The 15,156-nt window shown below is 33.3% G+C and overlaps 2 protein-coding genes across 2 annotated transcripts; one reads left to right on the top strand and one right to left on the bottom strand.

The window, feature by feature from the left end:
- Nucleotides 1–1,681: 1,681 nt before the first annotated feature.
- On the top strand, nucleotides 1,682–3,549 carry LOC101262919 (cytochrome P450 CYP73A100). The gene is made up of 2 exons (XM_004240074.5): nucleotides 1,682–2,604; nucleotides 2,695–3,549. The coding sequence occupies exons 1-2, from the start codon at nucleotides 1,757–1,759 to the stop codon at nucleotides 3,431–3,433; spliced, it is 1,587 nt and encodes a 528-aa protein (XP_004240122.1). The 5' UTR covers nucleotides 1,682–1,756; the 3' UTR covers nucleotides 3,434–3,549.
- Nucleotides 3,538–12,106, bottom strand: LOC101262619 (DExH-box ATP-dependent RNA helicase DExH10). Its single transcript, XM_004240073.5, has 16 exons — nucleotides 10,729–12,106; nucleotides 9,980–10,294; nucleotides 9,773–9,877; nucleotides 9,618–9,686; nucleotides 9,278–9,445; nucleotides 9,127–9,198; nucleotides 8,918–9,034; nucleotides 7,950–8,174; nucleotides 7,704–7,862; nucleotides 6,684–6,773; nucleotides 6,446–6,538; nucleotides 5,957–6,110; nucleotides 5,415–5,563; nucleotides 5,243–5,338; nucleotides 4,114–4,206; nucleotides 3,538–3,876 (listed from the first exon to the last, which is right to left on the bottom strand). Exons 1-16 carry the CDS (start codon nucleotides 11,701–11,703, stop codon nucleotides 3,766–3,768), a joined length of 2,991 nt encoding a protein of 996 aa, XP_004240121.2. The 5' UTR covers nucleotides 11,704–12,106; the 3' UTR covers nucleotides 3,538–3,765.
- Nucleotides 12,107–15,156: the final 3,050 nt, after the last annotated feature.

Below are 15,156 nucleotides of genomic sequence, written 5' to 3'. Positions count from 1 at the left end.
TAACGATGTAAAGGAACATAAAAATTATTGCATCTTATCATTTATCCTTAATAATATAAGCATAAACTAATGAGTGTAACAATACATACCAGGATCTGTGAGATAAACAATGATGCCTGTTAGCCACTCAACAGGAGCAAGATACATAAATATTTAAGAAGAAGAAGTTTAAAATTTTTATTTTTTTAAAATGGGAGGAAAACTCACTATTTATTGTGTGCACAAAGGGTAGTGTGGAAGAATATTTATTGTGGCTTATCGAAAAGTTACAACTAATTGGAAAAGTTACAATCCTTCATTAATGTCACAATCTTTCAGAAAAATCACAACTTTTCATAAGAATCGCAACTCTTTATTAAATCGCAACTTTTCATAAAAGTCGCAATTCTTTATAAAAATCGCAACTCTTCATTAATGTCGCGATTTTTTTATAAAAGTCACAACATCCATAAATATCACAACTTTTCATGAAAGGTGAAGGTTAGTTTTGTAAATAAATTAATTAAAAGAGAATTCTTGTTTGTGGTGGCGCCACGTAGGCGTGCCTAAGATTCTCTTTTATATAATTATATGATATGATTAAAAATGATCAGGTGAAAAAAATATTATTGTTATAACTGATAAATATTTTTATAATGTAATATATTTATGTAAGTTTCCCGAAACCTATACATTTTGGGTTTTATATAATGAATTGATGATGAATTTGTTTGGTTATACCCAAAGAATTAGACATAAGAATATATGTGGTATAGTGTTTTAACTTCTACTTGTTTTAAAAAATATTAAAAATTAATCGATTTGTATCAATGTTAAAAAGAAACCAAGATAATGAATTGGTTTCAAGAAAAAAAAATATTAGTTATACAAATCAATTAACAAAAATATTAATTTAAGATAAATTTTATAAAATAACTACGTAACAATATCATTGACACTTTAATTACTTTTCGTTATAATCTAAATAATTTTTGTGAATATATGGAATCGTATTCATCACTCGAATTAGGCTAGTAGATATGTCATAATACCAAATATTTGTTGATTACATTTAGTAATCTTTATCATGTTATGTATTAATGTTTATTATTAAAAAAAAACTATCAATAATTACTCAAAATTGACCTTATTATATAGAATTCAACTCTTGCTTTTTATATTAGTGGCAGCCATCTTAAAATGTGGAAACTTTAAAATGGAATTAGTTCAAGACCAATTGGATTCTTTAATCTCTCATTGGACATAAATTTTGAAGTAGTCGTATTTGAACATACATTTTACTTAGAAAAAAATTGAAATTATGTGAATAAAAGTAAAATTTCTCCAAATAAGGTTTTGAAAAAAATAAAAATATTCCAAGATCAAATATTCAAAATCTAAAAAAAATCAAATGATTCATGGCTAAATTAATATTTAAAAATAACTTTTTAAAATCTGAATTTACGATCAAACGATAGCTTACCTATGACATTAAGTTTACGTAGAAAAAATGTTTAAATGTAGATGAATGACATTTTTGGCTTTACCAAACATGAATCTACTAGTTTTGACTTGATTAATAGATAGCCACTATATACATTCTCCTACCTAGAATTTGAACATGCCCATGGATTATACACAAAACCATTTGACAACAAACTTTCCTACCCCCACCATGTTGTCAATTTTACTTCATATATATACACATAATTAACACCTTATGCCTATTCTCATAATATAACTCATTTCTACAAAAAAAAATAAAAAGAAAAAAAGCATGGCCAAATTTATTAACAAAATGACCATCTATTCGATTCTCTTTACAATTATATTTATTTCATGTTCAAAATTATTATCATTCCCTCTCAATAACATTTCACTTGTTGTACTCCCTATACTTCCCCTTATTTTCTACTTCCTCTATGCCAACAATTCCCAAATCACCCTCCCTCCGGGCCCACGGCCCGTCCCGATTTTCGGTAATTGGCTTCAAGTCGGTAACGACTTGAACCATAGACTCCTAGCGACCATGGCACAAACCTATGGTTCGATATTTTTACTCAAACTCGGGTCCAAAAACTTAGTTGTTATATCGAACCCTGAGCTAGCTAATCAAGTCCTACACACACAAGGGGTTGAGTTTGGGTCACGTCCACGTAACGTTGTGTTCGATATATTCACGGGGAATGGACAAGACATGGTGTTCACAATATATGGTGATCATTGGAGAAAAATGAGACGTATCATGACAGTACCATTTTTCACTAACAAAGTTGTGCACCAATATAGTGATATGTGGGAAAATGAAATGGACCTAGTTGTTGATGACTTGAAAAAATTGAAACATGAAGGAATTGTTATAAGGAGACGTTTGCAATTGATGTTATATAATATTATGTATAGGATGATGTTCGATGACAAATTTGAGTCTTTAGATGATCCGTTGTTTATTGAGGCAACTAAGTTCAATTCAGAGAGAAGTAGATTAGCTCAAAGCTTTGATTACAATTATGGTGATTTTATACCTTTGCTTAGACCATTCTTGAGAGGGTATCTTAATAAGTGCAAAGATCTACAAACAAGGAGACTTGCATTCTTCAACAATTATTTTGTGGAGAAAAGAAGGTAACCCCTTTTTCCTCTCATTCTTTTTATATTTTTAGATCGCGTTTGAAGTTATGTAAGTGAAAACTCAGTAAAACTTTTCTTTGACAGGAAACTAATGGCTGAAAATGGAGAGAAACACAAGATAAGTTGTGCTATTGATCATATAATAGATGCTCAAATGAAAGGAGAAATAAGTGAAGAAAATGTGTTGTATATTGTGGAGAATATCAATGTTGCAGCAATTGAAACAACTTTATGGTCCATGGAATGGGCTATAGGTGAGCTTGTTAATCATCCAAATGTTCAACAGAAAATTAGGGATGAAATCTCAACTGTACTTAAAGGTAAGTCAGTCACAGAATCAAATCTCCATGAGTTGCCTTACTTGCAAGCCACAATAAATGAGACACTAAGACTCCACACACCAATACCTTTACTGGTACCACACATGAACCTTGATGAAGCAAAGTTAGGTGATTACACTATCCCTAAGGAAACTAAGGTGGTTGTGAATGCATGGTGGTTGGCTAACAACCCTGCATGGTGGAAAAACCCGAATGAGTTCCGACCTGAGAGGTTTCTCGAGGAGGATGGTGGCACGGAGGCAGCTGTTGCTGGTGGTAAGGTGGATTTCAGGTACTTACCGTTTGGTATGGGGAGGCGGAGCTGCCCCGGAATCATCCTTGCATTGCCAATTCTGGGGCTTGTGATAGCCAAACTAGTGTCAAATTTTGAAATGCAGGCTCCTTCAGGTGAGGGAAAAGTTGATACAAGTGAAAAAGGAGGGCAGTTTAGCTTGCACATTGCAAAGCATTCCACAGTTGTGTTCAAGCCTGTTGCTGCATAATGTGTTAAAAGGTTCTAATGAATATTTATAGTTTTTTTTCACCTATTTGTATTACCATAATATCATTTGTAGTTCAAAATAATAAAGATTTCACACTCTGTGCCTTTACTACAACACATTTTGCTTTCATTACAAAACTGAGATACATCAGCTACAACTAGGAAAATAACTTGTGCTCCACATCTATCCTCGAGTAGTGGAACACTCGATTAGTTTTTCTATAGAAGGAAGAAAAGGAAATGCCGGTTAGTCCTCATATATCAATAGGGGAGAATTTACACATCAATTGATCTAAGGTTAATGAGAGTTCCCCAAGTACACACACTCCTAGACTAGAGGTACAGAGAATTTGCAAACATTATTCCTCGTCGAAGGCTCTCACTGGCAGCAGCAAATTTGTTCTCCAAATCTACTTCTCCCGCAGCATGTGCAGCACCTTTTAACTGTAAATCCAAGAGACAAATTTCCAGTATTTGATTCCATAACATATATAAAGACGGGAACTCGTATCCAAAGTATTACATAATTACATACTTGTGTACAAGCGTTAATAAAAAAGAAAATCAACTTATTTCATGGAAGTACTCCTTGATGCACCAACTAGCTTAGTAAACCAGTGATATTAAAGATATAGGTTTTTTGCCCCACATAAACGCTATGACAAAGTATCCATGAATTACCTGGTTCAAAAATTCATCAAGCCTTCTTACTAGCCGAATGATGCTACCTTCAAAGATATCAGTCATTTGTATAACCTCCGCGAAAGATGCTCCCTGAAGGAAAGCATTAAAACAAATAAGAGGAAACAATACAAATTTGCAGTGTTTTCTTCTTCTTTTTCAATTGGGGCAAGGAAACACCCTAGGTTAACTCAATGTGGAAGAGACAATGCTAGAAACCTTAGTTTAGGGAAACCGGCAATCATTTAACCAAGGAAGAATCCTCCAACACTAAAATGTTCCTTAAGAGTGAACTAGAGTTGAACTGAATAAACCTCTTCCATGTAATACGAGAAACTAGTTTGATTATAATCAACTTTCCTCCAACTGGTTTCAATCATAATAGATTAAGCAAGAGTAATCAGCAGTTCCAAGTTCAAACTAGAAAATTATGGTTCCGGGATAAAAATAATTGTCCTATAGTAGATCAATATTTCTGAATATGCCTCTCGCAGGTAAATGACGATCATGGAGCTTAACCAAAAATATGAACACCACATGAACACACAGAGTTAGGCTGACCACAAAGAAAAAGAAATCACTCGCATTCTAGATACGAAAACTGCACTGAAGCCAGACAGGACTTCCAGTAGGTTTGCAAGTAATGAAGAGCTTGGAAGATGATACCTGCAGCCATTTTTGGAGCATCTGGAACTAAAGGAATAGAAGATGCTTTGATGGAATATCACTACCTACCAATCTTTAAAAGCTAATTGCCTCATGCTTTTGTATAGTGTTTTTTATCCCCTCTAGATTCCCCATATTTCTTTCTGAACTTTGTCAGCTCCCTGACTCTTAACTAACAATGTGAAGGAGAGCTGACCTTTTGCTACTAAGTTCAATAAAGATCCATTTTTATCTATCAGATAAGGAAAAGGAAAAGACAAAAGAAATAGATGAGGTTGCTGGTTTCAGCAAGATGGATGTCCTATAGATGGAAGTTTCTTTGGACTGAAGCATGGAAAACTAGTATCAATCAATCATAAGCCTCGGAGTTGGCTTATAGAAAAATGTTGCAAAAAACATGAACTTGTAGTATCACTCTAATTTAAGCATGGACTTGAACAGAACAGAGGTATCGACACTTAACCTTCGACCAACAGTAGATGACATCCATCAAGAATGGCCGTACTGATGCCTCTACATACTCTTCAATGTTTATCTCCAACTTGCATTCACGTTGTATCTGCAAACAGAAAAAAAGTTTTTCCTCGTGCTTCTGACATGCAATCATTGAATTCCAAACCCTATATAAGACTGACCTCTGCTATTCTTCTTGCAGTATCTTGCAGCTGTTGTAATGGTTTAGTTAGCTCAGCTCTTAAATGTATTTGTTCATTTGTTTTGTCTCCTGGGATAAAGCAACTTGCCAAAGCCGCGGTTTGATGATGATCAAGATCATTGAATGTACCTAGCAAAAAAAGATTATTTACAAATGGTATATCACTGGTTTATATCTACTTCGGGCACACGCCCAAAGGAAAACTAAAGTAACTAGTTGGATTCTGAAATCCAGTTAGCAGAAGTACTCAGCAATAAAGGCATAAAAGAGACAGCTGAGCAGTAAAAGAAAATAATTTATTTTGCAACATAAGTTTCAGTGCAACTACATGGTTGTCAAATCCTTGTATCGCAAAAAGCAGCTCGGCCACGCCTTAATTCATTTTAATGTGAACTCATTTGCTTTCGCTCTTAAGAATTTCACAATCACGTCTTTATGCGTCCCAAAGTAATACACATTGCTCCCACTTTTAAAATCAATTCCAAAGAATTAAAATTGCATACTGATATGGACAAATATTACCATTCAACATCAATTCTGTCACAAGGAGTTCATCCCCAGTGTCTATCAAGCAGGCTGCTCGTCCCTTCAACAGCACAACACCATCAGCATCTATGTGACCCAGCTTCTTCAAGACTTGGGAACGGTTTTTAAGTTCATCGCGAAATTTTTGAAGCTGAAAAATGTCAATTTTCGTATTGAATAAATAAATTAATAAAATCCAGTAAAGTTCTAAAAGATTACAGCAATAACTCCAAGGTGATGTAAGTGAAGTTTAATATATATATAAATACCATCTTGAAGCTCAAAAGAGTATAATAGTATAGAAGAAAACTTGAAAAGGATAAGAGCAAAAGACGTGCCACAGGATGCTGATTGTTCAGGACTAATAACATTCTGAACCTTTTAAGTGAAAAGAGAAAGCAAATCTTGAATAGAAAGCTGGAAATTGAAAAATTATATAATGAACTAACCCCTAATTAATTTTATCATTCCATATAAGAGCTTTACCTGTGAATCCCGCATTTTCGACTTGAGCTGTTGAATTTCATGGTTCACTTCCGCCTTCTTTTGGAAACTCTTAAGTTGATGTTCATCTTGTGACTGTTCCACACGTGTGCAATATCACATGTAGAAAGTAGTGACAATAATTAAATCATATTCATCGATAACATAAAAAGCAAAAGCTTATACTTTTCATGCGTCCTCACAGATTAAACAGAGTATCATAATAAATTTTTTGTCAAACCTTGTGTAGTGGATGAGCGAACAATTTTTTCTCCAGTTCCTCAATCTGGTTCACTATATCAACAAATTCAGGATCTTCAAATCCCATGTCCTACAACGATAGAAATCGGGAAAAGTAGCAATAGACTTATATAGATCAGTAGTTCATAGCTGAAGAAAGAATGTTTATAAGGTTCCTTCCACAACCAGTGGACCTCCGTTATACTTGACCCAAACAGAACAAAATTATGCTGGATGTGATGCTAAACTCATGTGAGACTACAAGAACAATAAATGCAGAATTCTGACCAGCATAAGATGAATGCCAGAGAAAGTAACAATGTTTAAAAAGAAAAAATTGGATGACCGAGAAATCTGTCAGGAGCCAACCCTTGGGGCCAACTATAGCACTCAAAACTCACGGATGATGGGCCCGCCCCTCTATCCTTATCTTCTGAATACCAGAGTTAGTTTGTTTGGCGCAAGGCTCAAACTTGTGACCTAAGACACAAGTCCCTCAATGAAAGTAAGAACGGTTATTCTCAACAAGATATAGAAGGGCAATAGAATGGTACTTGGCATCAAATGTAGCTATTATACACAATGAATGAAAGTAATCTGATAATGATAGTACAATTAGCTGACAGAGGATACTTTCCCTTTCAGCTCTTTTTTTCTTTTCATTACTGAGAGAATTGTGCATCAACAATTCAAAAATGCTCTATGACTGAGTAGGTTAGCCTAGACTGCAACCATATAGGGTACTGATCAACCACATATAGCCTCCACTGTTTGTGAAGAAACACGTAAAATACAGTTGAATTACACATGGCTCCAGTTTCATATAAGTGACACTAATTTATGGTTTTTGATATGATTGGCAGTCTCTCCTAACAAAGAATTTTAGTTAACCAGATAATCATTTCACAAAAGGAACCAAAAAGGACATAATTAAGATGCCAATCTTTACTAACAGACAGTTCCATATTAAAAATGCCAAATGTCGAATCCAATGTGGAACCAGAAGTAAGATGAGTCATACCTTTACAGGGTTAAGCTTCGGGAGGCCTTGAGGAAAACGTTTCTGAAGCTCCTGAACAGCAAGAAGGATGCTTTGCCTTGCCTCCAATGGCCGAAGATCCGCAGGAACAGATATTCGAAGCTTACTGAGGGAAGAAATCAGGGGCAATTGAACAGGAACCTGATATTTGGGAACATACTCAGGAATGACGTCATAATCTAATTTAGATATAGGAAATAAACAATTATTACAAACTTATGTACTCACTACATGCATTTCTCCCTTCTCCCCTGGACGAGGTGGACATGGTTTGGGTTGAGAACCATTTTCACCAGAACCAAGAGAGCAATGAAGTAGGGTATCCACAATATAGCCCGTGCTACGTGAAGCAGAGAGTGCAGCAGGCATAGAACCCGACGCAGCTGGAGGTTTTTTTACCACATTGACTACAACACCCCAACCCCAATCTTTTCCACCTTCCCATACCTTGACCTGCCATCATCGATGCAATCTCAATGAACAACATTAAGATGAACAGTCTAATGGGGAAAATCAAAAATTAAATGAGTGAATTTTCAAACAATACAAACAGAAAAATAAATTTTTTTGAGAATGAAAAAAAAAATGAATTGAACACCACAAAAGTAATAAATAGCACGCACAATCCCACATCGCCATGGGGTCCACAACGAGTACAGTGGCTTTAGTTAATGGAAACTAACAGTAATCACGGAGCATCATGAGAAAATAGAGTCCTCTATCTATTTTGATAGGTAATGTTAGAATGAGAGCAAAAAATTACTGATAAAAAGAGCAAGAAATTACTGATAAAAAAAGAGCAAGAAATTACTGATAAAAAAAGAGTAAGAAAATACTGACAAAAAAAAGAGCAAGAAACTATAAGAAGTATCTAAAGTGTAAGTTGCAGAAGGCAAGAATGCAGAACTACGGCTCATCTCACAAAGAGGCTTAGGCATCAATAGTAATTAGTTAAAATTGTCATAATAAAAAGTAATTAGTTAAAAGTAGAATTTCGCGAGCTTCCAAAAATATGAGGCAGATAGACTCATGTGCACCCAAAAATAGAGAGGCAGAAACATTCCAGAAACACGGTGACGAAATCATATAAGGGGTCAAAATAGGGTAATGTCACGTAGGTCCGCACTCTAACACTAATCAGAGCTCAATATACTCACAAAAAGTACAGTAGAGAATCGAGATCCCTCGCCACTTACCAGCCTACCGGGAAGAAGAAAATGGAGAACCCTTTCAGGCCGTGTTATTTCAGCCATCAGTTTTTTTTCGCGTTGTGCAATCTCAAGCTTTAGTTTATGATATTCTGCAACCTCACCCTACAAGTAGAGAGAAACAAATTTCAAAATCTATTGCATAAGAAGATAGAGGTATCTGAAAACCATGATAAGTCAATGACAACTTATTTTACCTCCCCTGATGCATCAAGCTTTGCAGCTTCTTTTTCCAGCTTAGAGACCCTCTTTCCAATGTCAGGTAACGCCTTACACAAAGACAACCTCACTGTCAGTCATTAAATAAAGTGCAGTCAAAGATAGAATGGGCGTTGACAAAGACAAAACCTTCTCATGCTGAAACTGGTGGAATGAGTGTTTGATAACATGCTCGGCAGTAAATTGGCCTTGAGCATGACTCAATAAATTCAGAATTGTATAGTAACTCAACCTAAACGTGCTGACTAATGGAGCTGGTTTACCCAAAACCATGTCCTTGATGCTATCCATCTCCATCTGAAATCATCAAACACTACGTAAGCCATCCACCAAAAGAGCTAAGAAGAATACTTGACAACATTGTTTGCAATTTTACATATGATTGAGTAGCTAAAACTATACACTTCAAGATGACAATAACAGTTATCTACAAGATTCTCTTAAAGTAAGAATATTACTATCAACTTACCTTCTCATCAATCATGATAATACAAATACCACGATCATCTTTTCCACGACGTCCTGCTCTTCCACTCATCTGCATGAAAGGAAAAAGAAATTGAAGAATAAAAAACTGAAATGCAAAATGATTCAAGTCATGTCATATGGGCAATTCAGACTCACCTGTATATACTCACCAGATCCAATGTAACGATGACTATCACCATCCCATTTCTTTACACTGGTAAAGACAACAGTTTTTGCAGGCATGTTTAGCCCCATGGCGAACTATCAAAACATTAGAAGGAAACAAAAAGGAGAAAAATCATTAGGGGAGTCTAACTACACAAGATAACAAGACACACAACAAAAACAAAGGGAAGTCATTACAGTCTCTGTTGCAAAAAGAGCCTTGATGAGTCCTTCTTGGAAGAGAAGTTCCACAAGTTCCTTTATAACAGGAAGCAGGCCAGAGTGGTGAACAGCAATCCCACGCTGAAGTAGGGGCAACATCAATTCAATAGCTGGTAAGTTTCTATCTTCCTCGCTCAAGCAATCCACTGCATTATGGAAAACCTCCTTCACTACTTCCTTCTCCTCTTCAGTATTAAAATCAAGTTTGGGCATAGACATTGCATGTTGTTCACATTCTCTTCTACTAAAACTGAACACAATGACTGGCTGAAACTTCCGTTCCATGATCATCTAAATGTCAAGAATCAATTGCTTCAGTGATATGAGCCATCACCATTTTTATAGTAAATCATTAAAAACTGTAAAGGGCAATGAATTATGACATGATGTTTTTAATAGCCATAAGGCATACGAGTGACAAGGTTCATGGGAAATGAAGCCATTACATGTAACAATCAATTTGGTGGATCACATCGTTACCTCATAATCATATTTTATCCTTTACCCTACCTTTGCATATCACCTCTACCTCGAACCCTGTTTTCTTTATAGGTTTATCATTAAAATGTTCATGTGTAACATCGAAGAGCATGGCTTCACTCAAGAAACAAGTTTAATGTGTAATGAAAGCTGTTATGACAAAAATCTAAGTGTGGAGTTGATATAATAAGAAAGAGCAAAACCAAGATAATATCATCTAGAGACCAAAGTACTAAACTACACACCTTGACAATTTTGCAGATATCTGAGACACCCCCAGAAGTAGAGCCACCTTTAGCAATTCTACCTCTAACCCTAGCATTTGCATTGTTGCTTCCATCTCCCACTTTCTTCTTTGCAAAACTGTCCTGCATCTTCAAAAAATTGACCTCCCTAAACTGCTCATTTTCATCAATAACAAGATACAATCCAGAACCGCCCATTGGAAACATATAATGCTGCAACGGGGTAGGCCGAAAATCAGTGTAGACCACATGACATGGCTGTTTATGAATATTGCATATCCATTCAGCAAACTGAGTAGCATTAGACATAGTTGCTGAAAGAAAAACCATCTTGATAGCTGGTGGCAAGAATATAATACTCTCTTCCCAAACAACCCCTCTTTCACGATCCTTCATGTAATGTATCTCATCAAATATAACCCAAGCAACTTCCTTTAACACCTCAGAACCCCTATACAACATACCCCTTAAAATCTCCGTCGTCATCACCAAACAACTCGCATTTGGTGAAAGCGTAACATCACCAGTCATCAAACCAACATCAGAAAACTCATGACTTAACTCTCTGTACTTCTGATTACTCAAAGCTTTCAAAGGCGAAGTGTAAATAACCCTTTGTTTATCCCTAAACGACATTGCAATCGCGTACTCAGCAACAGCAGTTTTCCCAGCGGAGGTATGTGCTGATACAAGGATTGATTCATTTCGTTCCAAGCATGCAACTGACACTTCCTGAAATGGGTCGAGCTTGAATGGGTACATTTTCGCCATTTCACCATTGTAACAAGGATTTGAAAGAGTTCCGTGAACTGATTCGTCATTTGTTGAAGTGTAACTAGATGGAACTGCTACCTCGTGCACGCAGGTTCTAGTTAAATTTGCTCTCTTGGAAGATGAATTTAGCTCCGGGACTTCCTTCTCGTCGGAATTCACCTCCGGTTCTTTCCGTTTCACCGCAGCCGGAGAAGACTCCATTTCAGTTAACTTTTTAGGGTTTCGGCTTAAACCCCCTCTTTACTAAGTCAGTTACAGTAGTTTTTTCCCAATCGAAAAATCGCTTAGTAAAGAATGAATGTATAAGTATAAAATAATAATATAAAATAATATTTATAATAATGAATGAATATATGTCACGTTTTATCGTGAAATTAGAAAAAAAAAATATTTATAATAATATAAAATAATATTTAAAATTATTGTATTAGATCATAAATATAATTTAAATTTGGCCTTCCAATTATATAAAGAAAAATCTAAATCAATAAACTTTGAAGGAAATAATTTGGTATAACTATCCAAATCTAGAAAAAAAAATATATCAATTGAAAGCAAAAAAAAATATTAAATATCTAACTTAGATAATGATTAAATCAGTTACAAACTTTAACAATTTAATTTATAGTGCTTTATTTTTCGTTCAGTTATGGCCTAACTGAAGAAAATTAAATGGGACAGAATAAATAAAGAGAATTGAGTTACTGTGAAAGGTGAGAATGAAAGAGGGTGGATTGATTTGAAGCTAAGACATAATTACGAACATAATTAAATAGGTGGATATATAAGGACTCTATTTTAGGCTAATTTTAATGGAGATGTTTTTTAATGTATCTGACTCTAAATTTGATACGTAACTATTTAATGAGGGTGGGATGAAAAGTAGTATCGATATACATTTATTTAATTAGATAATTTTTAATAACTTTAATATTTTTGATTAGTGCTTTCAAAAATGTTTTTGAGGTGAGTCATAGGGTGAGAGGCTGGGGGGATTGAAAGGTAGTATCAATATATGTTTAATTAGATAATTTTTTTATAATTTTAATATCTGGCCAGTGTTTTTAAAAATGTTTTTGGGGCGAGTGAGGGTGTGAAAGGTAGTATGATGTATGTTTAATTATATGATTTTTTATAACTTTAATATTTTTGGTCAGTGTTTTTAAAAATATTTTCGGGGTAAGGCGTACCAAAAATGCTTCGGGGCACAAATTAAAGACGTAGATCCTAAATATGTGGAGTAAGCCCCAAGCATAAAATGTAAGTCATGGGCGTAAAAACGTATGTCTGGACGTTTTTAATTTAATTTTAAAACTTTTTTTACTTTAAATCATATTTTTATTATTGGTGTAATGAAGTAATTATAATACTTTTTGTCTTCATAATTGATTATTAAAACTTATCTCAAATAAAAATCATAAATTATTAAAAGGTTTACTTTTGTTTATTTTATTATTAATAAAACGATAAAAATTTGAATATATATGAATATTATTATTTTAATTTAAAAGATTTAATATATTTTTTCTACCCAGCACACCTTTCATGTATTAATTTTCATATAACTTACACAATATTTAATATATCGGTAAAAAAGAAGTAATTCATGGGACATCAAAAATGGTACACTGCTTTTGGTTTTCTTTCCTATTTAATCAAGGAATTAATTTGTATTGTTCTCAGGGAATTACCCTATTATTGTTAACTATTTTTGGTTTTATGTTTCTTTTTGTTATTTTTTTGGTATATGGAGTTGGAATTCTTATCTGTAGGAGTCAATTTCTTAAATGGTCACTTAAATTTAAAGAATTGTCTTAAAATATTATTTATGTTTCATTTAAAATCAAGATATCACTTAATTATTACTATTTTCCTCCAAATATATTTGACAATTCAAAAACTCTACTCTCTCCTAATTGGCATGACATGTCATTTAAGTTTTTTTTTTAAATAATAAACAAATTTAATTCGTTAAACTCATTTAACTAAATTAATGATTATATATATATATATATATACACACACACGCATTATAATGTCATCATTTTGAATACTATACGTTCAAAAAAATATTGGTATACAAATCACTCATAAATGCTAATTCACATCAATTAATTATAAATTGTATAATGAATCAATAATATTAATTGTGTATTTTGAAATTTATGCTTCCAGTAAGTGAATAATATTATATTTTTTTAATCCAAAAAATACTAAATTTCTCAGAAAATCTGCTTTTACTCTAGTTGATATGACATGTCGGTAAATCATCAATTCAAAAAATAAATGACCTATTAATTCATCAAACTTATGTCTACACAATATATAAATGTATAAATTACATGAGATTTATAAGATTGTAATAAAAAATTACAAAAATCTTATTTTTTTTATATTTTTACCAAACAAAATTCATTGAAAAAATCTATATGTGCAATTATTACATGATAATAAAATTTCTAAGTAAACTATTTAAAAATTTAAACAATATTTTTTATAAAAATATTCAAATAAATTTGTAAGTTTGACAAAAAAGTTGATAAGAAAGAAAAAATTATCACTTAAATTTTTACTTTAATTTTTATTTTTATTATTTTATTCTACATTATATTATATTTTAACTTCTCATACAATTAAATACCAATAAATATTATTATCTTATCAAGATCTAAGAAGTAATGTGCCCTTCTTTTTAATGAATGATTTTACTAGTTATATTAATTTTTTTTTTAAAATAGTATGCAGCTAATTACTTCATCAACTCATTTGAAATCATAAATCATTTTATTTGATCCATCATTTTGAATAAATTCTTATGTTTTTGAGTCAGAAATGACAATGGAGCATTGCGGATTTAGATATTGTATATTACAAATTTAATGATATATCATGAAAAAAATCATAAAGTAGAAATTTAAAAAAGCATCACAAAAAACCTCGAATTCTCTTCAAGTTCAATCTACATATTTCTACGAAATTTAATCACATCAAGTTTCTTAATTAGATAGCACACGACACCGTAGATTAATTGTAAATTTGTTTGACTATACTTTCAAGAATATATTTGTTAGAAAGTGTGTCGTGACTCAAAATTAGGCATGATGACACTCGTCTTATCCCACTAAGACAAGTCAGCCTAAAACTCAATTATTACAATAAAACGCGAAAAAATTATTATCAATTTAAAAATACCCCCAAATTTAGTTGTCACGTTTACAAGTCTCTAAAGTATTACAATAGATGTAAAAGAAAACTCAAGTCTCAAATGAACTTGTTTTTAAAATAGAACAAGATCATAATTAAGGAGAAAGAAAGTCTGTTGATACGACAAACAACTACCTCACAAATCTCCAAGAAGCCTCTGAAAAGAAGAGAATTTATCACGAAGGCTCGGGCTAGTAACCTACAAAAAAATTTGTAAAAGCAAGAGGTAAGTAACAAACTACACAGTACTCAGCAAGTAAATCCGTAAACACAAGCTAAGGGAACTGAATACGGGTACTCCTACCACCCCAAGAGCACCTCCCCATCTACAACCTGCATAAAATCAACCCAATCTAACAGCTCACAGTTTACATAGCATATAGCTCAACAACAACACTTAGACAAATTGCATATCCTCCACAACAACACTTTGACAATACATATTATCCA

This window comes from Solanum lycopersicum, chromosome 5 (genome assembly GCF_036512215.1).
Source record: "Solanum lycopersicum chromosome 5, SLM_r2.1".
In the NCBI taxonomy this organism is placed as follows: Eukaryota; Viridiplantae; Streptophyta; class Magnoliopsida; order Solanales; family Solanaceae; genus Solanum; species Solanum lycopersicum.
The sequence above is the reverse complement of the archived record's forward strand: the minus strand, read 5'-3'. Positions and strand labels throughout refer to the sequence as shown.

Coding starts and splice junctions, on each gene's coding strand:
- LOC101262919 (XM_004240074.5), top strand. CDS start 1,757: ATGGCCAAATTTATTAACAAAATGACCATCTATTCGATTCTCTTTACA. Junction 2,605..2,694: donor TATTTTGTGGAGAAAAGAAG/GTAACCCCTTTT, acceptor TTTCTTTGACAG/GAAACTAATGGCTGAAAATG.
- LOC101262619 (XM_004240073.5), bottom strand. CDS start 11,703: ATGGAGTCTTCTCCGGCTGCGGTGAAACGGAAAGAACCGGAGGTGAAT. Junction 10,295..10,728: donor ATATCTGCAAAATTGTCAAG/GTGTGTAGTTTA, acceptor CTTGACATTTAG/ATGATCATGGAACGGAAGTT. Junction 6,774..7,703: donor CGAAGCTTAACCCTGTAAAG/GTATGACTCATC, acceptor CTATCGTTGTAG/GACATGGGATTTGAAGATCC.